At 40.0% G+C, this 22,761-nt stretch overlaps 1 protein-coding gene across 4 annotated transcripts in view; it reads right to left on the bottom strand.

The window, feature by feature from the left end:
- Window positions 1–22,761, bottom strand: part of KCNN2 (potassium calcium-activated channel subfamily N member 2) — a 447,618-nt gene that overhangs the window by 126,287 nt on the left and 298,570 nt on the right. For 3 of the 4 annotated variants that reach the window (XM_017895039.1, XM_017895037.1, XM_017895038.1), the window contains exons 3-5: window positions 15,759–15,963; window positions 13,636–14,927; window positions 12,915–13,010 (exon numbers count right to left, since the gene is read on the bottom strand). In XM_017895039.1, coding sequence (XP_017750528.1) covers window positions 12,915–13,010; window positions 13,636–14,927; window positions 15,759–15,780 — 1,410 coding nt within the window. In that variant the 5' untranslated portion in view covers window positions 15,781–15,963. Of the gene's footprint in view, window positions 1–12,914; window positions 13,011–13,635; window positions 14,940–15,758; window positions 15,964–22,761 lie in introns of those variants that run through there. The other variant, XM_017895040.1, reaches the window with a different exon arrangement.

The raw sequence follows: 22,761 nt of genomic DNA, 5'->3' as shown, positions 1-22,761 counted from the left end.
GTCTGGCCAATGAGATGATTTTAAAACCTGTTCTCTTTATCTCCTCAGTAAGGGAAAGTACACTTGTAACACTTCATTGTAATTTCCCCCATTGTGTTTAAGAAAAAGGTTAAAAATCATCAACGACTTGGACCCCACTGAATGTACAAGTCATCATTCACACAACAGAGCAGAGAGGAAATGTGAGCAAATTCATGAAAATTTGCGTTCAGCCTGGAAATGCAGCTACAGCATATGTCGCAAGGGCATCTGAGCCTATCGTTTCTCACCATCAGCCTCCCCATCCTACTGCTTTTCATTTGCTGAATTGTGTTCCCATATGGCAGCAGGTCGTAACGGGGGTTTTGAACATGAGGCTTCTGCTCACCTTCCACCACACTGATCACCATGCTGCGGCCACCTGCATCCTTGCACACTGGTGCAGAGGAGACCTCTTGCTGCTGGTAAATGCTGCAGAGCAGATGCTCGCCCACTGAGTGCTCTGTGCAGTCTCTGTGCAGGAAGGATGTTCTGACCTGGGCTTGAGGGACTAAGTCCTAAACACATGTCCCCTTTCCTTCTGTGGCTACTTGTATAAGACACATTTGATGGATACATTACTTCTAAATAGCTGCCACTGAAGCAATCTGTACACACAGCACCAGACTGAGACAGTGAACACGACAGTGAGCGGGCTGGACCTTCATTCCCCAGTGTAAGAAACACCCAAAGGACACGTTTCAGACGCGAAGCCGAATTTGGTCAAAATTTAACAACTGAAAAATACGTACAGTTGTCAAAAGGATAAAAGAGACTGTGTGAAAAGATACGCTAAAGGAAAATACATATATACACTGAGTCTTTTTTTTAAATGATATAAAACTCCACAAGAACCAGTGAATACAAAATCAAAACAGTTTTAAAAAATAGTTTTATCCCTGAATTGTGTTGTTGTTGCTTTCTTTTTGCAAAATAATAATAATAAGCATACTGGAGATTTATCTTTGTATCACACATGCTTAAATTGTAGACACCTGCTCCAACGCATTTTCATCAAATATTCTCTTTGATGTTGACAAATAAGAACAACTAGTAAAATCTTGACTAAAATACCACTGATGAAGTAAAATTATAACTCAAAATATTTTTCAACAACACTAATACATTTGCAACATTACCAAGAGTTTCAAGCAGTAAGCTAAAGGTTTTAAACCAATGACATGTATAACTAAATAAATATAACTCCAGGTATTCTTACCTCAAGAGACAAACTGACATGACTTTTTCCAAGTGAGAGATTAGATTTACCTCTATGAAAACTGACTTACACCAAGTTTCTAAAAGCTAAGACTTTTAAGTCTTAAAAACTTCATAGCTAATTCCACATAAATAAAACAAAGTTTTCAGTCAATACTTTTGCTTGGGTAGATACCTAAAAGTATTAGATGTATCTTTGAAAAAGCATGAAATTACTATTATACATCCCACAGCCATCACTTTTATGTCACATTATATGCATACAACCTCAATACTCAGCCTCATTAGCACTTTTTAATTTCTTAAACACTCTACTATCAATTTATTCAATACTCTACTATCCAAAGCTAGGGTATAGTTTCCCTTCGCCACACAGTAAAAAATTAAACAGTTCATGAATTAGCACCTATGCAATTTTTAACCCTGTGACAGGAGACACTATTCTAAGAAAAGTACTATCCAAGGTGAAAAGCATGATAAGCATACTATAGTGTTTTATGCTTTCTCCTGAAAAATCAGTATGTCTTTGTCAAAACTAATATGCAAATATCACATAGAATTTCCCCTGGAACACAAAAGCTTCCTGACAGAAGACGACTCATTCAGTAACCAGATAATAAAGTCTCAGTGGCCAAATGACCTGAAAACAATCCCATCTTAAGACCAGATAATCACTACAGATAGTTACATAATTAGGCAAAAATGCCCAGAATATTAAAGAAAGCAAAGGACACATTATTGATATAGAATATCAGTTGTTAGAATGGTCTACATAATTCATTCCAAGTTGACAATGTATAAATCCCAATGTGTCCTATAAATTCGAAAAGCAAAGTCCAAAACTCACTCAACGATAACACATTATTCTAAACAAAGAACGGACAGAATGTAGATTCAATTAATGATTATTTGAAATAAAACAGAAAAGATACAAGCTCCCTGATAAAAAGCAAAACAATCACTGTACCCAGAATATTTCGAGATGTTATTTGTCATATTTACACAAAGAAATTCTTCCCAGTTCTTTCAGACCACTGTACTCCAAGCACTGTGGTTGAGGGTAGCAAAGAAAACAAAACTCTCACCAGAAATAAACCCAGTCCAGAAAAAGAAAAAACACGTCTTATTTAAATATCCTGTAGACCTACAAAGAATACAGACAGAAATACTGCCAACTACAGTCATTTGCATGTATGCCTTAGGCTGTTTACTACCTCTTATCCCCTTTCAGCAGGAGTTTAATACCAGAATTTTCCATCATCCAAATTATTCCCTTTGCTTACTTTCCGGAGTGCTTCACTTAATTCTTTTAAGTCACCAGGGTCCTAATTAGTGGTGAGGAGAGGCAGTCAGCTGTGACGCCTGAAGAAGTTAATGTAGCATAGAAAGGGCCTTGATTCCAAAATGAAACCACACCCATGGTAAGTTTACGTGGAAAATGGCCATTTTAGTAAAAACTGTTAGCCTAACATCGCAGTACCTGAATACGCATTATAGATCTGAAACCTAAAGACAAAATTATTACTTCTCTCCTAAGATAGTCAACCTCCTCACAGGAAGATTCAGAACTAAACCTGTTTAAAAAAAAAATGGCTGTCCTTAATAGACAGCAAAAGCTTTCATTTAAAAATATGCACGTGCTTGCACACACACACCCTAGATTAAGTGTTAATAAACTAATAAACACTGCTTGAATGGCCCTTTTTTTTTTCCTGTTCTCTCTCATAAGTTTCGTATGGAAAAAAAAAAATCACTGTTTTCTGAAGCCCAGAGAAGCTGGGCTCCAATTCCACCCCTTCCACCCCAACAAACTCCAAAATAGTGAACAATAACCAACCACTGACATGTAAATAGCCCTTACCACATGCCAGGCAGTGTTCTAAGTTATATTTTACATTTTTACAGAGAAGGAAATTGAAGTTCAGAGAGATTAAGTAACTTGTCCAAGGTCACACAGCTGATTAGTGGCAGAGCTGAGAATGAATGCACAAAGCCACAAGACTATGTTGTAAAAACAGTCAACACAAAGGAGAGTCCTATTGCTCTGCTCAGCAGGAACGTTTAGAGAGAAAAATTGTCAGAAATCATGGTTTTAAAGCTTCCCATAATGAAAACAATTGGAAATATTTGGAGACAAAGTTATCTTCCAATATTGCTTTCCCATTGTTTCTATATAATTGTTTTTAACTATTCAAAAGGGATACCCTTTTAGAAGCCTTTTTAGCCAATATTTCAAAACCAAGATCATGGAGAATTAGGAAGGTATAGGAGACCACAGGGAAGCAAATTGCCAGATTTACACATCACGGTACTCAATGCTACCTGGCACTCTTGAGCCTAGATACTGCAGAAATCGCTACATCAGTTCAATAAACCACATTTCATAAAGTGGTTTGAAAGCACTTTAAAAATAAAAGGACTGATAAAAACTTTTGGGAGAATAATTTTACAAGCTATCAGTTGTCTTAAATAATACCCTTTAATTCAGTGATTTCTCTCTTGGCAGTTTATCCTTAGGAAATCACCAGAGATGCTCACAAAAGTTAATCTGCAAGGGTATTTGTTATAAAAATGTTTAAAATATGTTATTTCTAATTTTTAAGTGTCCAAAATAGGGAAAATAATTAAATTGATTACATCTACATAATGAAAGAAAACTTGCACCTACAATATTAAGAATTTTTAAACATGAGGAAAAAACAATAAAAAGTTATATGAAGAGAATATAAAATTTCCTTATACAGCAACATATCAAATAGCATGTTCATATACTTTATATAAATAAATACACAATATCATAAATAACAGTCATCACTGGGTGGTTAGACTAATTTATGTTACTTTTCATATTTTCCTATGTTTCACAAATTTCCTAACATGAATAGTTATTAATTTTATCATCTGAAGGGAAAAAATAAAATTTTTAAGAGTAAAGGGATTAGGTCACGAAGCCTGTATTATACACTAAAATTACAATCAAATCAGTCTTACTTCTTTCTTGGATATCACTAATAGACTGAAAGATCCTGACAGTGCAGAGTACACAGAAAATGTGGATTTTAACAAGGGATCAGACAGTCTTCATAACATTCTTGTACACAAACTAGAGAAATGTGAGGTGGCTAACAGAGTTCACAGAGTTCAAACATCACGAATGAGCAGATGGCTCAACAAAAAGCGCCTACGTCTCAACTCTGACCTCGTCTTATCCAAAGGTTCACTTTTCAGACTCACATCTAGCACAAAAGTAGGAAAGAAGAGTCAAATATGTCAATGACAGGCATCCAAACCAAGTAAGAGCCACCAATATTGACCACGCTTCTGGAACAGAATCTAGCACCAATTTAAACTCTGGAGTCTTCCAATTCTAGAGATCATCCATACACAGGATTTTCAAATAAACATTAGCATTGATTCCAACAATTCTGACAGGCTGACATGCTGGTCTGAAATCAAGATGCTATTTAAAAGGGTTACTAAACGTAAAGCTGAGCATTTAGCTCAACAACAATTTTACAATTGTCACTGGGCAAATTTCTGTGAAGCAATGACCATTTTAGACTAATAAGAGTCAGTATAACATAGCATTTTTGATGAAGAGAGTTAACCCCACTGGAAGATTCTATCTGAAAGTGTTGGTTATGTTTCTGACCTTCTCATTTGAAGAGGAAATTCAACATAACTAAGTAAGTCCAGAAGGATGTGATCAGGTACATTCAATGTCTGAGAAGGAATATTCAAAGAAATTGGGACTATTTAACTAGGAGGGCATTTAAATGGATCTAATGTTAAAATGTTTGCTCTGTGATCCTGTGAAAAGGGAAATCAACTTATTCTTTTATGCTAGAACTTACAGTCTATTTCTGTCTCTACCACTCCACAGAAATGGCTCATCAAGGTCAGCAATGACCTTCAATTTTCCAAATCCAAAAAGCACTTCTCTATCCCATATTAACAGACCTTGGTAGCATTCAATACAGAGCGCTATGCCCTCCTTAAAACACTCCTATCTCTTAGACTCCTTCATCTCAGGGACAATTCATTCTTGTCTCCTCTTTCTAGTTCTTACTTTACTCAACCTCTAGATGTCAGAGAATGATCAACTCTCAACCTTCTCATTTTTCTATTCTCTCTCAGTGATTTCATCAATTCCTGTGGGTTTAAATAGTCTCTGTGCTGATAACTACCATATTTAAATATCCGGTACAGACTTCCTCTGCACTCCAGACTCTCATATATAATCAGCAGAATTTCAAATATATTATGCCAAAAGAAATTCCTGATTCTACACCCTGCTCCTCAATTTGAGTCTTCCCTTCTCAGCACAATACACTCAGCTGCTCCAGCCAGAACCCCATCAATCATCTTTGTAATGACCCCTGCCCTTACCTGCCACATTCTGTCCAATGGTAAGTCTGTTCTGTCTCTAACACAGACCTCCAATCAGCCCACTTCTCATCTCTATGGCTGCTACAAGCAAGAACGCTATTAAGCCAGGTGAGCATCATCTCTCTCTATGAAACAGCTTGCCAACAACTTCCTAATAGTATCCAGGCCAATTCTGACAGCATCAAAACAAGGCCTGCTTAAACATTAAGCTGGATTATGAGCCCTGCCTGCTTTAAACTCTAAGACTTCCCTCCTGCACGTCGAGGAAAAATAAAAAAATCCATAAATCTTTACCATTGCCTCAAGATCCTTGAAAACCAGGTCCCTTTATCCCCTCCTACTCTATTTGGTACAATTCTGCTCCTGCTTGGGCTACGCTATGCTAGTTTGCTCTCATTTGCTTCAGCACAGTAAATTCCTGGTCATGAGACCTTCACACAGGTTGTTCCCAGACTCTGGCAATACTGGCTACTCCTTTCCATTTATGTCTCAGTTTAAATGTCACTTCCTCAGAAAGTCCTCCCTTGATGGTCCTGTCTGATGTATGCAACCCTTGTCTCCCAACTTTCTATCTCAGCCCTTTGTCTCTCATCTAGGGAATTTATCACAACTTCCAAAAATTTTATTATTGATTTTTGTCTCTCTTTAACCCCTCCTCCTTGGAATATCAGCTCCAAGAGGAAAGGGCCCCTCCTGTCTTATTCCTCATTGCATTTGCAGACCTCAAAAACTTTTAAAATGTTGAATATGGAATAAATAAAAATGAGACTTCACCTGAACATAAAATCTTACTAAAAATAAGAGCTAAGAATGAAACAGCCTTGTACATGTATGAACTGACAATCTCGGGAAAAGAGTTTAAGCAGGAACTGGGTGACTCACTTTTATTAAAAATGACATAAAGGACATTCTCATGCTGGGTGGGATACTGAGTTCAATAATAATTAAGATCCCTCCATGTGTTTTCTAGTTTTATAAATAGAATTCTTAAGGAGTTTCAGGTTGAAAATATATTCCCAAAGTAGCAAATATTACATTATTTCATAATGAGTAGAAACTCTCTCTAAAACAACCCCACAAAACCACTTCCTATCCTAACCGAACATAACTTCTCTGAAGTTAAATCAGTGCAGGCTGCCATGGTGCTCCCTGCCAAGTGTGGTTTGGGATGATGACAGTCCACAGTGCCTTTATCTCTGAACTGTACAAAACATGGCCCAGAAACAGGTTGGATGCTCTAGAAAACCCATTTGTGGTAAACCTAAAGTTCCACTCTTCATTCATTTGTGATGCTGCTCTGTAAACACACCAGGATCGCTTTATTTAGTGTTACACCCATTAATAATGCAGAGATCTTTACACAGGCAGGCAGAGAAAATTAGTCCTGAGTGATTTCGTTACTACAGTGTATACACAAAGTCAAAGGGACTAAGCATCTCATTACTTCTGATGTAGAAGTTGCTGGCAATATAGACATTAGTCACTGAGCTGAAAACCACTCAACAAAGGAATTCAGGCAAGTTTTCTACCTCACTATCTTTTGGAGTCTTACCTTCAACCTGTTGCTATAATTTTTATCTACCTCATAGGTACATGAAACCACCATAGCAGAAAACTTAAGACTAGTTCAAGATAATTTATTCTACTTCTTTAGCTTCCTTCATCTTCAACAACCTCCTCCAAATCTTATTTTATTTTATTCTATTTATTTATTTTGAGACAGAGTCTTGCTCTGTCACCCAGGCTGGAGTGCGGTGGCGCGATCTGGGCTCACTACAAGTTCCGCCTCCCGGGTTCAGGCCATTCTCTGCCTCAGCCTCCTGAGTAGCTGGGACTACAGGTGCCCGCCACCACCATGCCTGGCTGATGTTTTTGGTATTTTTAGTGGAGATGGGGTTTCACCATGTTAGCCAGGATGCAAATTTTAAAAACTGAAATAATAAAACTTTGGCAAACATTTGCTTCTGATAACTCCATTTGCCGGCAGATTAGATAACGCACTGCTACATACTACAAAATAGACGCAAAGAAGCCTGAGACCTTGATCTTTGTCCTTAAACAATTTGTCACCAAAAAATGTTTTGCAAGAAAATGGTAAACTTTTTAGATTTCTTTAATACATCTTTTTATAGCATCCAGTGTTGACAATGCTGTGGAGGAATAATGTGTGAGAAAGCAGAGACATAAACTCTGACGGCCTTTCTAGAGAACTAGTGGGCAATACCTTTCCATTTAAAATGCAAACTCCCTTTGATTCAGCAGTCTCACTGCTGAAAATTTACCATATGTACATACTCTAAATAGATTAAATATATAAGGATGTTCATTGTAATATTACTTGTAACAGCAAAAACTTAGAAAACTCCAAATTGCCTATCAGCTCTCAGATAGTAAACCACAGTACATCCATAGAATAGGATCTTATGTACCTGCTTAAAAAAAAAGAAATAGGTCCCTACTGCTGCTGAGGATAAACCTCCAAGATACACTACAGAATATAAGCAAGGCATGGGTGTACACCTAAATATTCTGTATTGAAGTTCTGAAGGCATATATATATATATATAACTTAAAAGTGGTTACCTCTGAGAAACATGACTGAGAGAATATGACTTTCACTTTTTATTCTAAACTCTGCTGTACTGTTTCAATTACTTTTGTGTATTGGTTATTTCATTAATAAAAATAGTAACTATATGCAGTATTTCCTGCATGGTCTGCAAACACCTGTTTGCTCTCTGTAGAAGTAGAAAAGAGAACATTCTTTCCTTCTTCTTCAGACTTGAGCCTTCATATAGCAAACCACAGAGCCTACTAGTAGACAGGGACCACCCCTCCCCAACCAGTCCAGGTGAGGCCCCCACCCTCACTCACTCTTTCCTCTTTTTTGTGGCCTTGGTGCATGAATGAAGAGAAATTTTCATTTCTGTTCTTCCGATTATAGAGCTATAGAGTCCATCTCTGAAAAGCTAACTTGAAAGATGATGAAAAGCATTATTCCATCATAAAACATAACAAATAAAATAACTGCTTTCCCTAATGCTATTTATTATATAATTACAGTTGTCCCTTGGTAACCACAGGGGATTAGTTCCAGGAACCCCACAGACACCAAAATCCAGGTATACTGAAGTCTTTCAGCACTTTGCAACCCACATAAATGAAAAGTCAACCCTCTGTATGAGGGTTTTACAGCCAGTGAATACTGTACTTTTGCTGATACAGAACCCACGGATATGGAGGGCCCACTATATTTACTGAAAAAAAATCTGTGCATAAGTGGATCCACACAGTTCACCTATGTTGTTCAAAAGTCAGCTGTATATTACAAAAACAAACAAATGAAAATGTTTTCCAATTCAAAGTATATCATCTGCCATTCTTCCAAGACCCATGAAAACCAGACAGATCAGGCACTAGTCCAATGGGTTTTCTGTTCCCGTTTAGAATCTTATGCTTGCCTACCTCAAAATACTAAACAACTCTTTCATCTAAAATTACCTCTATAAGAAAAATAATAGTATACTAAAGCTGAAAAGATGACATGGAAGCTACACTGAAAACTTCTGATGTTGAAGATCTTAAAGAATAGTTGAACTTTATTTTGTACTTATTCTGTCAGAGACTTATCTCCAACCTCGCTGCGGGGTGGGGCAAAAAAAAAGAAAAAAAAAAGTCACTGAAAAGCATGTTTCTGTTTTACCTATAATTTGACCTTGAGACTTGAGGTAGGGAGGCTACTTACTTAATATCAAGGGACCTTTCCCAACTGTATAAAAATAATCCTTACTATGTTTTCTTTTGTCAGAAGGTCATGATACGTAGGCATCTATTAAAATTGCTTTATGTGTTCATTCATATATTTTTTAGCTTTACTAATAGATACAGAAAACAAGTGCATTATCACCTGAAAAGTCTAATATCTCCTTAGCTAAAACTACTACTACTAAATCTGATATTTTATAAGTATTACGACCAAAATGTGATTTCATTTTTGGTAGTGAGGTATAAAAGTAATTAGTAAAATGAACAAAATTGTTGCCTGGTGCACTGAGCTGTCTGTGGTACTGAAAAATAACACCAAAGCTGAAATTTACTGAGCTGGTATCTTACAAAGCCCCCCCATACTGTTTGAATTCAAGCACTTCCGTCCATGACTCACCTGAACCATCTTATTTTGCCAGAGTGTGTATAAACATTTTATAAAAGGTCACACAGACTTGCTTTCCAAGGTTCTCCATGAAAATGTCAGGGTCTCCTCTTGCTTCATTAAGCAATTCCAGAGGACATGGAGCCAGAAAGTCAGTTATAACACTTACTTTTCCTGAATGCAGTGAGAAATCGTATCATGCACCAGAAATCTACACTGGCTGGCTTTAACTATCTGATTATCATACTGACATGCTAGAAAGAAAAAGCAAAATTGTTCTTTTAGATTATATGCTGCATCCAAGGACACGCTATGAATGGCAGCATAACCTTGCATTTAGTTTCTTAACTCAAAGTTAATTGATATATTTGGAATTATTTAGCATGAGTTGGGAAGTGCTCATTAGCTTAAAACTTTTTATGAAAAAAAATACACGTACAGCAGTGACATCAGTAAATAAAAAAGGAGGGGGCGTAATTCATCATTTTCCACGCATACACATAAGCCTGGGCAGTTGGTTCCACTGCGTTTCACAGTAAGGTGTTTGACAGCCCTGCTGACGCTCTTCTCTGGGCGGATTAGAACGTCTTTACTTTTTTCTGGTTCTTTTTTCTGGTTCTATTTCAGGGTCTTCACATTTATTTGACCCTTCTCCATTTCATTTTATTTTTTAAATAAAAGTATCTCATGTAAGAATTTGGAGTTTCAGCTGAAAGGAGAAATCCCTCTACATAACACACCGAGTAAAAAACCTACATCCAAAATAATTAAATGATATGATCCAAGCATCTCTTTTGAAACTATCTTAAGTGTAGTGGGTTTAACAGAAGCCACATATCATATAAAATAAACCCACTTTTAAAACATATAACATTCTATAACGTTTATGTTGCCCAACAGTAAGGAAGTTCACTGTGCATATTTGCCGTGGAGGGTCATTCCATGTCATTTTTCTCACTCATGCAATACATACCCTAATCAAAATACATGTGCACATGCATAACTGAAATCGTCCTCAAAATTAGCCAATGAGTGGAATGCTTTCAAGCATTAATCTATAAAATATGATGTTTTATTAACTTCTGTAAATTTTAAGTGTTCTAATATCAAATTTTTAATAAATAGTTAATATTTGGTAGCTCTTCTTAGACTCCTATGAATTACTTCAAAAAATCTCCCAGTGATTCTTAAAGAGTCAGTGTTTTCAAGACACTTTGTTCTTGATGTTAATACCAGCAAATGTCCTCCCCCATGAATGTTTGTTTAGCTGTGTGATTTTCAGAAAGAACAGGCAATAACACATAGGTGATATTTAATAAAACCCAGCAAGGTCTCTCATTTCAGAATCACTAAGCAAAACATTTTTCAAGTTAACTTGATTTTAAAATATGTAAGAACATTTTGGAATAATCTTTTAAGTTTAAGTGAATTTATATACCAAACTTTTGGATTTAGAGGGAAACTGCAGAAAAAGAAATATCCATGTTTCAGGGTTTTTGGCATGTAGCAGCAGATTGCAGAGGGAAGCATTATGGCCTGGAAGCTAGGACAGGGCTGGTTCTCACTGTGCACTGTCTAGCTGTGTGGCCCGGCAAGCTACCTCTGCTGATTTCAGATTCCTTATCTGTAAACTGAGTCAAAGGACCATTAAACCTATTTTGTTCTTTCCAGCTCTAATTGTCTACTCTTCAAGTCAAAATCAAAAGACAAATTTCTAATGTTTAAGTTATATTTTAGTATCTCTTTAAAATGTTCAAAAGAATCTCAAAAGCCCACCATCACTAGTATTGAATTAAAGATGAATCTATGTAAACTATTAAAACTTTTAAAAATTTAAAAGTGTTCATCTCATTTTGTCAGTGCAGTTTTGTTATTTATTTCCGAGTAGTCTCACTCTTTCTAATTATCATTCTCCATCCTCATCCATTCAAAAACACATTTTTCAAAGTTTTACAAATATAAAGGCAAGGTGAAGTAATTTCTCTCTCCGCACTTGGAGTGATGTACAGCATTATTTTGTCTGGGCAATCATTAAAAATGATTTCTCCCATATTTACTTTGTGTTTGCTAGTTACTAATTTAAAATTAATTTAATTTAAATTAATACTAAATGACCTCAATGGCAAATCCTATATAAGGTTTTAAATTGAAAGGCAGCTTAAAACTGAGGCAGTCTAAAGGAAGATGGCCTAAATTAAGGGTCTCATAGTACCACCAAATGTCTAACAACTGCTCAAAAAAGAAAAAAAGAAATCAGAAAACACATAGTGCAAATTCTCACGCACCAGGACCACAGGCCTGAGCCACTGCGCCTCCCACACAGTGCAAATTCTAAGCTGAAAAAAATCCCAATCTAATTTTCGAAAACTCTAATACTTAATTTAATTTAAAAGGCTTAATATTCCTTTGTAGGCTAACGACTGACAAAATGACCCATAAGTTTGATAGAGCATTCTGATATGGATACTAACAGCCAAATACAGAGCTCCTGGCTGCATTTAAACAAAATAAAATTTAGGAAAAAAAAAAAAAAAACTCACAAGGACAGTGGCCTTAACTCTTAAATTACATTTTAAAAAATACTTAATGATTGGATATACATAATTTGCATTCTAAACTTACAACAGTTTTTTTTTTAATGGTGAGGGATTTAGGAAATGGTTTGATCTTTTCCCATATCTCATTTACATAAATTAGCCAGTAACTCATCACTCAATTTTCTTCTCTATGCTAAATTATAGAAGATTATATAGGTACAATCTCCCATAATGACGCACCCACTAGGAAGAGGCGTCTCAGACAAGAACACAAGTTCATTCTAGATTAAAACTAGAGCATAACTGGCCTTAAGGAACAAAATGTAACTGATCTGGAGAAAAGGATCCACCTACTGAGAAAAAATCTTAAGAGTCCAACAAATACATCTCAGAAAATGCTGCAAGCTTATATGCTACCCTGCCTTGTGTTGTTTTCCACTTCCTGAAAGAACAGGTCAGGTGCTAACATAACAACACAGCATGTGTCTTCTGTAACCTCAAGCAAGGACATGACGGCTTGGAAAAAGCCTCTGCTGCCTCGCGTTTCTCTAGGCTGACTGCAGGGGCTTTGGGTCATTCATAAACAGCAGGACCTAAGTTACCTGTATTTCCCTGGCGTGGTACACGATGATCAGACCGAGCAGGATGATCGTGGAGAGACTGATAAGGCATTTCAGAGCTAAGGAATACAGCGACGCCTGCAACACAGTCAGACAGAAGCACTTTTAAGAAAGAAGCACTTTTAACCCCCTTCCAGGCCCCAGAGTCAGTCAGTCCCCCATAGGTGGACCTGAACTGACAGAAGGAAGATAAGGGGAGAGGGGTGCACCTGTCTTGGCTCTGTGATCTGTCAGATCATTCAGCCTCAAAACCAGGAGATGAGAGTAGACCTGGAAAGACGCGTGGCTGGGCTGCCGGGTCCACGCCATAGAGAAACGAAGCGTTGCTGCTCCAGGCTAGCAAAACCAGAGAGGAACTTACTCCTGAGTTCAAGAGAGCGGGTTGAAAGGGCCTCCTAAACATAATTCACCAGGGGATGAATACAGATGGTTTCCACCGACTCCCAGAACCACTTACTAAAGGTGCGCGAATGCGCTGGCCACTCCTAACTGCCTCGAGAACTTTGGCTGCACGCGGAAAGGGTTCATCTCCGAGTTATTTAGCTGACTAGGGATGTGCGTCCTAGACGCGCCCGCTGTCCTGGCGGGCTCCCGTGATAGTTCTGGGGAGGGTGGGACCCGCAGGCAAAGGATCCCCGCCAGTGCCCATCCCAACCACCCAGTGCCCGACTCCAGTAGCGTGGGCAAGGGTTCAAGCCTGTACCTTGTCGTAGGCGCCCCACGACAGCTCGGTCTCGATGACCATGACCACGATGCCGAACATGCCGAAAATGAGCGCGTAGTCGCTGAGCCGCTTGCGCTTTTCGAACAGGGCGCGCCGGTGGCCCAGCTTGTAGCCGATGTTCTGGTTTTTCTTTTTGCTGGACTTGGTGCCACTGCTGCTGCCGTGCCCGCTCCCGCCACCGCCGCCGCCTCCTCCGGTGCTGCCTCCGCCGCCGGTTCCATAGAGCGCCAGGTTGTTGGAGTTGTTGTGCTCGGGCTTAGACACCACGATCTCAGGGGCTGAAGACGAAGCGGCGGCGGCGGCGGCAGCGGCAGCGGCTGCAGACGGGGAGGACGCGCCGCCACCTCCTCCGACAGACGCGGGGGGCTGCAGGGGCTGCGCCTCTGAGTCCATCTCGTGCAGGTTCCGGCGGGACGCGCTCAAGTTGCTGAGCGGCCGCATGACGCCCCCGTTGTACCTGCAGCTGCTCATGGCTATTTCGGTGAAGGGGTTGCTCTCGCGGCGCGCCTGGGGCTGGTGGTGCTGGTGGTGCGCCGGGTGCGGGTGGTGGTGGTGGTGCGAGAGCGGGGGCCCGGAGCCCAGGCTGCCAAGGCTGCCCGTGGGGCTGGCGGCAGGCTGCAGGCTGTGGCACTGGTGGTACTGGGAGGCGGACGCGGGCTGCTGCGCGTACTGCTGCCGGAGCGCACTGGCATGGCTGGACGGCGTCAGCTCGCTCACATTGAGCTGGCTGCCCCGGCGCGACGAGCAGCAGCAGCAGCAGCACGACGAGCCCGACAGCGGCGAAGAGGTGCGGGTCCGGAAGGCGCCGCCGGGAGAGGCGGTGCGGAGCAGCAGGGACAGGTTATCCCCCGCCCCCGCCGCCGGGGCACCGGAGGAGGAGCAGCTGTTGCACCGGAGGCATGGGCTGCTGCCGCCGCTGGCCGGCTGCTGGTGCGCGAGGTGCGGGTGGTGGTGAGGGTGCGGGAGGGGCGCGAAGGGCGGGCACGGCTTGTCCTGGCTCTGTTGCTGCTGCTGGCAATGCAGGTGTGAGGAGCGCGGCGGCGGCGGCGGCTGCTCTGGGAAGAAGCCGCGCTGGAACTGCAATGGGGTTTCCATGTCAGGGCTGTTAAAGCTGCAGGGAGACCAAGCGGTGGTGCACCCTGCGCAATGCGTTATGGTCGGGAGCGGGGACTCCTGCTGCTGGTGCGAGGAAGGGCCCATGCCGGCTCCGGTAGAATCCAGGCGGCGAGTCCGATTGGCTGGGCGCACCAAAACAATGGGCATGACATCACCTGCGGGGACCGAGACTGAGTTTGCGGCGCGCGCGGCTTAGGGAAGCGTGTGTGGCAGAGAAAGATGGGGAGGGGAATCTGCAGGACAGAAACCCTAGGGGGTGCAGTCCAGAGCCAGGGCGCTCCAGGGCAGGGATTCCACCTGCTGATTGCGTGCGCCCCTCAGCCCTGCTGGAGATGGAGAGCCCCCACGCAATGCAGCTGGGCTGCAGGAGGAGGAGAAAAGAGAAAGGCGCCCCTCCCTCCCGTGCCGCTGCCCCCCTGACTAGTGCCGGATGCGCTGCCCGGATCACCTGCGCCAGCCACTGCAGCACGTCGGGCCACCCTGGCCAGGGGGCAGGCGCAGGGACGGTGTGGAACCCTGACCACTTCTCCGCCTGCATGCCTCGTAGGGCTGCAAAACAGCAGCCCCCGCGTCCCACGCCCGCTTCTCCCAGATCATCCCGCCGAGAGTGGGCTGCCGGCTGCCCGCCAAGTAACTGCGGGGGCACTGGCTTTGGGGAGAAAAAGTTTGGCGGCCGGCTACGCCAGTGCAGTAGCGTGTGGGGAGAATCCCGGGGCCTGAGCCCTGCCTCGGCCGCTGCGGGATCATAGCCGACCCCGCGCCCGGATCTTTCCCCGCCGGCCGGCTCTGGAGTGTGGATTGGGTGCGCGGCGCTCTAGCCCGAGTGCGCTGCGGCGCGGGGAGGGTTAACAGCCTCGGCACCGGGGCCGGGGAGGGTGGGGGCGGGGCCGGAGGAGGGGATCCCCGCAGTCCGCCCGCAGAGCCGGCAGGGCTTCCCGGGTCCCCCTGGCGGGGGCGGAGGGCTTTCCCCGCTACTGCCAGCTCACATTTGCGCCTTCTCCGGAACATGAGGGGCTGGCGCCCCCGGCCGCCGGGTGCTGGGCTCTGGCGCTCAGGCCCTCCGGCAGCCCGAATCCGGAGGTCCGAGGGCTTCCCAGGCGGTGGAGAGGCAGGCGGCTCGCTCAAAGGGTGGGGGCTGCTCAGTCACCGCCGGCCTCCAGCTCCTCTTCTGCTCCTCTTCCTCCTCCTCACCTGCAGCGCAGACACAAAGCAAAGACCGGTCACAAATAACGCAAACATCGGGCATCTTTGCCAAGTCCTAACTGCAGCGGCGGGTGGGAGAGAGGCCTGGCACAGGCTGATTCACCCCGGTAGTTGCAGCCTGGCAGAGAAATTATTAAGAATGATAGCTTGGGCTGAATAATCGCTGCCCACGGACAGTGCTGGAGTTTTGTTGGAGTTCAGTATCATTATTTATTTACTCTCTAATAAACTGACACAAATTGCACTTGGTGTCTCACAAACTCCCTGCGCTGTGTTCTTCTAGGAGATGCAGCAACACCATGGTGATCCTTTTGAAGGTTCTTTGTTTCTGCTCCATCTTAAGTCTTTACATTGGCATTTCTTTGTGAATTCAAATTCCCGTCTCCCCCTAAAAAAGATGAAAGAAACTGGCCCGTTGAATATTTGTTTCCATTTTAAATTATTTTAAAGCCTGATTTTTATGACAGAGACTATTACAACGAATTAGACCTAGAAATTAGAGTGAAAGCGGATCACTCTCATTAGGTCATTAGTTAATTGGAATTCTCAGCTGGATCCAATGTCTTGATATTCTACTCGGCAGCTGCCCTAAAGTTGCTTACCTGGTCTCTGCTTGTAAGAGTGTGCGTGCGTGTGCTTTCAGTGTCACGGAGTGAATAATGCATTTTATGATATTCTTTGGACACATGTTAAACAATTTTAATTTTTTATACGTGCAAATAAACATTCAGCAGAAAAAAAGGGGTGGGGGGCGCAGAGCTGCTGTTAGTCCCATCGCCCTGGACTTGAGATAATGAATACTGTCCGGACTTGAATTTCTCAATGGTCTTCGTCAAGAATATAATTTAGTGGCTAACAATCAGACAGCATTTTGTTTTATCATCTATTGTTATTTTGTTCTGTATCTTCAAAATGGCAATTCAATAAAACTTGTTTAGGATCACGAAGCTAATTGAGTCATCGGGGCAGCTGAGTAGATACTGCATGAATTGTGTGGAAAGCGTGACTATTAAAAACAATTCTGAGAAGTAATTTGAATTAAAATAGAAGTTTCCCTATGAAAAGTTACTAACCTGGTCTGAAAAAGAAATTCAACTCATGCAGAAAATCCATCAAACATGTATTAGGACCCTTTTCGACAAATTATATAGCTTTCCAGTTGCTATGGGTAGCGATTGAGTGAAAATGTTTGATTCATCCTTAGAAATCTAAATACTTCAAAGGAACATTATGGTAAATTAATAAATATTTTTATTAGCCATTCATAAATTTAGATAAAAGATTACATAGCCTCCACCTCCGAAATACCACAATAGTTATTGCTAGCATTAAATTAGATATAAGGTTCTACAGTTTCTGAACTGTCATAAGAAAAATAATGGCTGCATCCCTTGTGTCAAACTGACTTTGTCAAATAGCAAATTCAGGGCTTCAAGAGAGGCTCTAAAAACAAAATAATAGGCAAAAATATATCTTTTGCCATGTATATCTCTATGCTCTAGTATGGGATTAGTTGCAGTGTCATTAATCATGTAGAAATCATGTAGAAATAATCATCTCAGAAATTGCCTACTGAGATTTATGGCAATGCTGCATGGAGTTCTCACTTCTCTCCAAGGGGGTACACAGGAGGACAGAATGCACGAAATTCAGAAGAAAGTGGAAATTTGATCCACAACATGAGGGACTGTCGGAACACCAAAACTCAGACTAATAGTACTTCCGGCTAGCCACTTTTTTGAAAAAGCTCATAAAATAATTTAATAATGTAAAACTCACTGTGATTGGACAGACAGTAAATCAACTAGACATTTATCGGCTTTCTGTTAAGAAATCAACTGATTACACACACTCGAAAAGCCATCTTGCTAATAACTATCTGTATATTGAGAGTGTGATAAACCTGTATTACTATGATGAAAAACACAAGATAATTTTGTGTTTCATTTTTAGTCTGAATCATAACTTCATTGTTTAAGACATTTTACACTATTAGGTTATAACAGGCACATTTAAGAAGTTCTTGTTTTCATCATTCCTCTTTTAATAAAGTCAACAAATTTTATGTTTATATGTAGACATTTAAAATGTGTATGACATAATTTTTTCTTTTTTTTTTCCTATACAGGATTGTAGAGATACATGTAACATGTAAAGTTAAATGAAGCAACAAAGGCAATATTCTTCCACATGGATAGTCCTTTGCACATAGCAGATATTTATTTATACTTGCGACTATAGAGAAGAGAGGAAGTAAATGAAGAAACATTGGGGGTAAAAAAAGACGCAGATCAAGGGCCATGACTTCCAGTGATAAGCTTTCAGAAAATTAAATTTGCTTCTTTTTGTTCTATTAAGGCATATAAGTGAGAGAATTTCCCTAGATTAACACCAGAGGTCATACTCATCCACAAAATGTATTTCAAATCTAATCAATTAAATATATTTCCAGCATCACTTTTTAATAAAAATTTCCTATTTTTTTCTTATGGCCTACAATTGCTTTCCCATATTTGTTGAATTTCAAGCTTGTGAACACACACACAAACACCCATCCCGCAAACACACACATTTTCTTAGAAGAATGTCTTTTCTCAGACCACAGGAGCTTGGGAAAAAACTTCATGTTGTTTGCACTCCAATCCCTTATTTTACTCAAATTTATATTAGGCCATTGTTTATAATTATCTTCTTTATAGGACTGTCTATGCTATGTCTTTCTGATGCACCTTAAAAATCAGGGTTCTCTTGACTTTGGGTGTTTTTGGTATATTTCCAAAGGCAATCAGACTAGGGGTCCCTGGCCTCTGTTTCCCACATTGTGTGGTCTGAAGGAAAATTTTGACCTACAAAGTAAGTGTTTTTCTGATAATTATTTTTTTCTTTGCCTGGGTAAGTCAACTACAATATTTGGTGCTGCCAAACACAGAGGTTGTGACGAGACACTGCCACTCTGAACTCACTGTCCTTAGCAATAAATGCAAGTGGGGAATCAGGATAGTATCAGTTATTTCCTTAGCACAATAACAATTCCATGTTTCTGGAAACATAACAATTAAAAGGCCCTAAAACACTATTATTTTAAATCACACATGGCCCCACTTCATAAGAAATCTAATTTGAAGAAAACATAAACATCATAATTATTGAATGTGGTTCTTCATACTTCTGCATTATGATTATAAAGTATCAAGATATGAATGAGCATATTGGTGAGGGTCTTACAAATTTTTAGCAATACCTCTGTTTTTTTAGGGGCTAATTATTGTGTTAGGGTCTACCCATTCACTTCCTAAATTTTCAGTTTTTCCTATTCTCACCCTTGTCTCCTACAGTTCCTTAGATAGTTAGCATATCTATAAAAGTCTCCTCAATGCCAGCAAAAAAGACAAAGGTAAAACTCATACTGAGTTTGCTAGAACTTAACTTGTGTTAATTAAATGGGTGAACAGGTAGAAATCATTGTGTAGGCTAAGTCTTATTAAAATAATCTGTGGATTTCATGAACAAATATCCTTTGGCAGCTAGAAACACAGCGCTCGCATCTAGAAAGTCATAAAACTTAGCAGACAGCACATTCTACTTTATAAAGTAGTTTCTCATGTGTTTATTTTATTTGCATCTCACAACAAACCACATGGAAGGCAGGAAAAGGTTTTATCATCATCTCCATTTTACAAGTAAAGATAATATCTGAAATGCAGTGCCTGCCCTACCCAAGGTGATACAGCTAGTGAGTAGCAAAGAGAGGCCAGACTTCAAACACAACCTTCTGAATTTTTCTGTGAGTCTGTTTTACACGCTGCTAGCTCTTCTTCACAGCCAAAGAAGATAGTAGCCTCTCATTACTAGAAACTGCCTGGGAAGGGCCTCACAGATATCTCTTCACTGGCTTTTTGGTTTCTGTGATTCTTAACTATTGTCCTCTTGTTGACTTCACTTGATCAACAGAATCATTTGTGAAGATAGAATCCAAATGTAGATGAAATAGCTGTGCTGTATGCCTGCAGGTCCAAGGTACCTAATTAAAATGTGTTTAAAAAATAGAGACACTGATGTATTCAGACACACTCTTCTATCTACTTTGCTGTCAGCCTGTAGATTCTTAATTTTTGGTAATATTGACACTGGCAATTGCCATTTCTTGTTTCAAATAATAAGGGAGAAGGAGCAGGCTCAAATTCTTCACCCCGTAGCTCAGAGGAACTTGTCTGCAGTCTTGCAGGCATCCAGCTTGGTTCCTTGGCTCCTACTCTGGCAGACTGGTCCTCTCATTGCTTCTCCTTTTATGCCAAAGAGGGAGAGAACCAGAGAAAGGAAGTCAGGCTGCACGCCACAAGCAGAGAAAAACCAGTGTGTCCCACAGCTGGCTTAAAGAGTTAGCAAAAGTGGAACCAAAGATATTAAAACTAGCCCTGAATATTGAGGTCAAAGCTTACACTTGGTAATCTCAAAAGTTCTCTGGTTGCTCAGTGCTAAAACATAGGGAGGCTAAAAACTGAAAGTTTATTTTCCCTTTGAAATCCAGTGTATATTTTCATAATTATTTTCTTCTTCCATACAGGGTTAGGGCACGAGATATATTGACTCATTTTTTTCATTTCCTGATCACAGCCCTGTAAATTCTCTTTCCGTGTGTTACTCATGAACTCCCTATTCCTATATTTGCCTTATTCTTATCTACCTCTTGCCAAAGAGGCTCAAAAAATCTACTACTCTTCATCTAACTTTATATTATTCTCTCTCTTTCTGGGAATATTTGTAAAAATCCCAGTCCCCCAATAATTGTTTTAGTGCCAGGAGTTGGTGCCTACTCATACAAAGGGAAAGAACCACAATTTGCTAAGTTAAATTAAACATAACAATGTCACCAGCAACCAAACACTCCAGATAACTTGATAAATACATTATCAAGGTTTGCATATTCATATTTATTTTCTAAGCCAGGGTTGTCTTAAAAATGAGTCTAATTCCAGATTACTGCTCTTTTGTCTTATGGCTGTAAATCCATTAACACTTTTGTTCTACTGTTTTAATTATTAATGTACAACAATTAGGTCACACAAAACAATATGCATTAAGTAAAATATCAGGGGAAAAGCACAACAGATATGTGCTAGACAATTTAATGACAAAACTTACTATTTAATACAATGTGTTTCTCTCACTACTTAGGATGAGTCCTTCCTAAAACCTGTTTAATTAGTTGAAACTACTGGATACTTTCACAAGTTAAATTATCTTAACAAGGAGTATTTCCTAGCTCATATAACTGAAAGTATTATTAGGTAAAACTTCAATGCTATTTGATTCAGAGGTTAAGACATCATCAGTGTTTCAACCAGTGTTTCAGTTTCCTTAGATATTTTATTATTCTCCTCCTTCATATATATTGGCTTAATCCTCAGGTTAACTTATCTCATGGTAGCAAAAAGAGCTGTAGCAGTTTTAGGCCTCATATCCATACCCAAATCATTCAGAGGGAAGAAGGTCATCCTCTGCCCCAACTTTTCAAACAATTTTCTAGTATATCTAATTAAACCAGCCTCCATACCCAACTCTGAACTATAAAGAATGGTTAAAGGGAGGTATGATGGGAATGACTCATCAAACAGAGTATGTTGATAAACAGAAATTATTTAAAAGAATCTAATTGAAATTTTGGAGTTGAAAAGTAGAATAACCATATGAAAAATTCCATGATAGATTTGAGCCAGCAGAAAAGAATCAAGGAACTGAAAAATACACTGATGAAGATTATGCAATCTGAAGAACAAGAAAAGAAAGCATAATAATAAGAACCCCCAGCACCTCAGAGAAATGTGAGACGCCTCTAATGCACCAAGAGACATGAAACGGAAGACCAAAAGGAAAAAGAGAAAAAAGACAGAAAAAATATTCAAAGAAATAATAGCTGAAAACTTTCCAAATTTGATAAAAAAAACATTCATCTACACCTCCAAGAAATTCAACAAACTTTAGGATAAGCATAAAGCAATCCGTACCCAGAAACATCATAGTCAAAAAGGGAAAATTTTGGAATAGGTAAAGAAAAATAACATGCCAAGTACAAGAGAACCCCAGTAAGATCTACCACTGACTTCTCTTCATTAAACGATAGTGACCAGAAGGCAGTGGGATGGTATACTCAAAGCACTGAAAGAAAAAAAAAAATCTGTCAATTAAGAAAATATTTAATAACATTAACAAACATGAAGACAACATACATATTTTCCCAGAGAAATAAAAACTGAGAGGATGTAATGCTAACAGACTTGCCTTTCCAGAAATGCTAAAGAAAACTTTCAGGCTGAAAGCAGATAACATCGGATAGTAATTTGAATCTCTACACACACAGAAAAAGAGTGCCAGTGGTAATTATGTGGGTAACTACAAAAAACAATATAATTTCATATTTTTGAATTTCTCCTAACTGATTAAATGAAATACCTTAAAATAATGAATATATAATTATACTGTTTGGTCTATAATATAGAAATTTAACATATTTGACAATAACAGCACAAAGGATTGAGGTAGGAGAAAGACATATTGAAGTACAGAAATGACACCAGATGGTAATTTGAATTCACAGGAAGAAATGAAGAAGACCAGAAAAGGTAAATAGGTTAGTATAACAAGTTCTATAAATACATATCTATTGTCTGTTATACCATGCAAACAACAACCATATAAATACTGGAGTGGCTACATTAGTATCAGCCAAAATGGACTTTAAGAAAAAAAAATTAACTGGAGACAAAGAAGACAATTTTTTTTTTTTTT

This window comes from Rhinopithecus bieti, unplaced genomic scaffold (assembly GCF_001698545.2).
Source record: "Rhinopithecus bieti isolate Rb0 unplaced genomic scaffold, ASM169854v2 scaffold_25764, whole genome shotgun sequence".
NCBI lineage: Eukaryota > Metazoa > Chordata > Mammalia > Primates > Cercopithecidae > Rhinopithecus > Rhinopithecus bieti.
The sequence above is the reverse complement of the archived record's forward strand: the minus strand, read 5'-3'. Positions and strand labels throughout refer to the sequence as shown.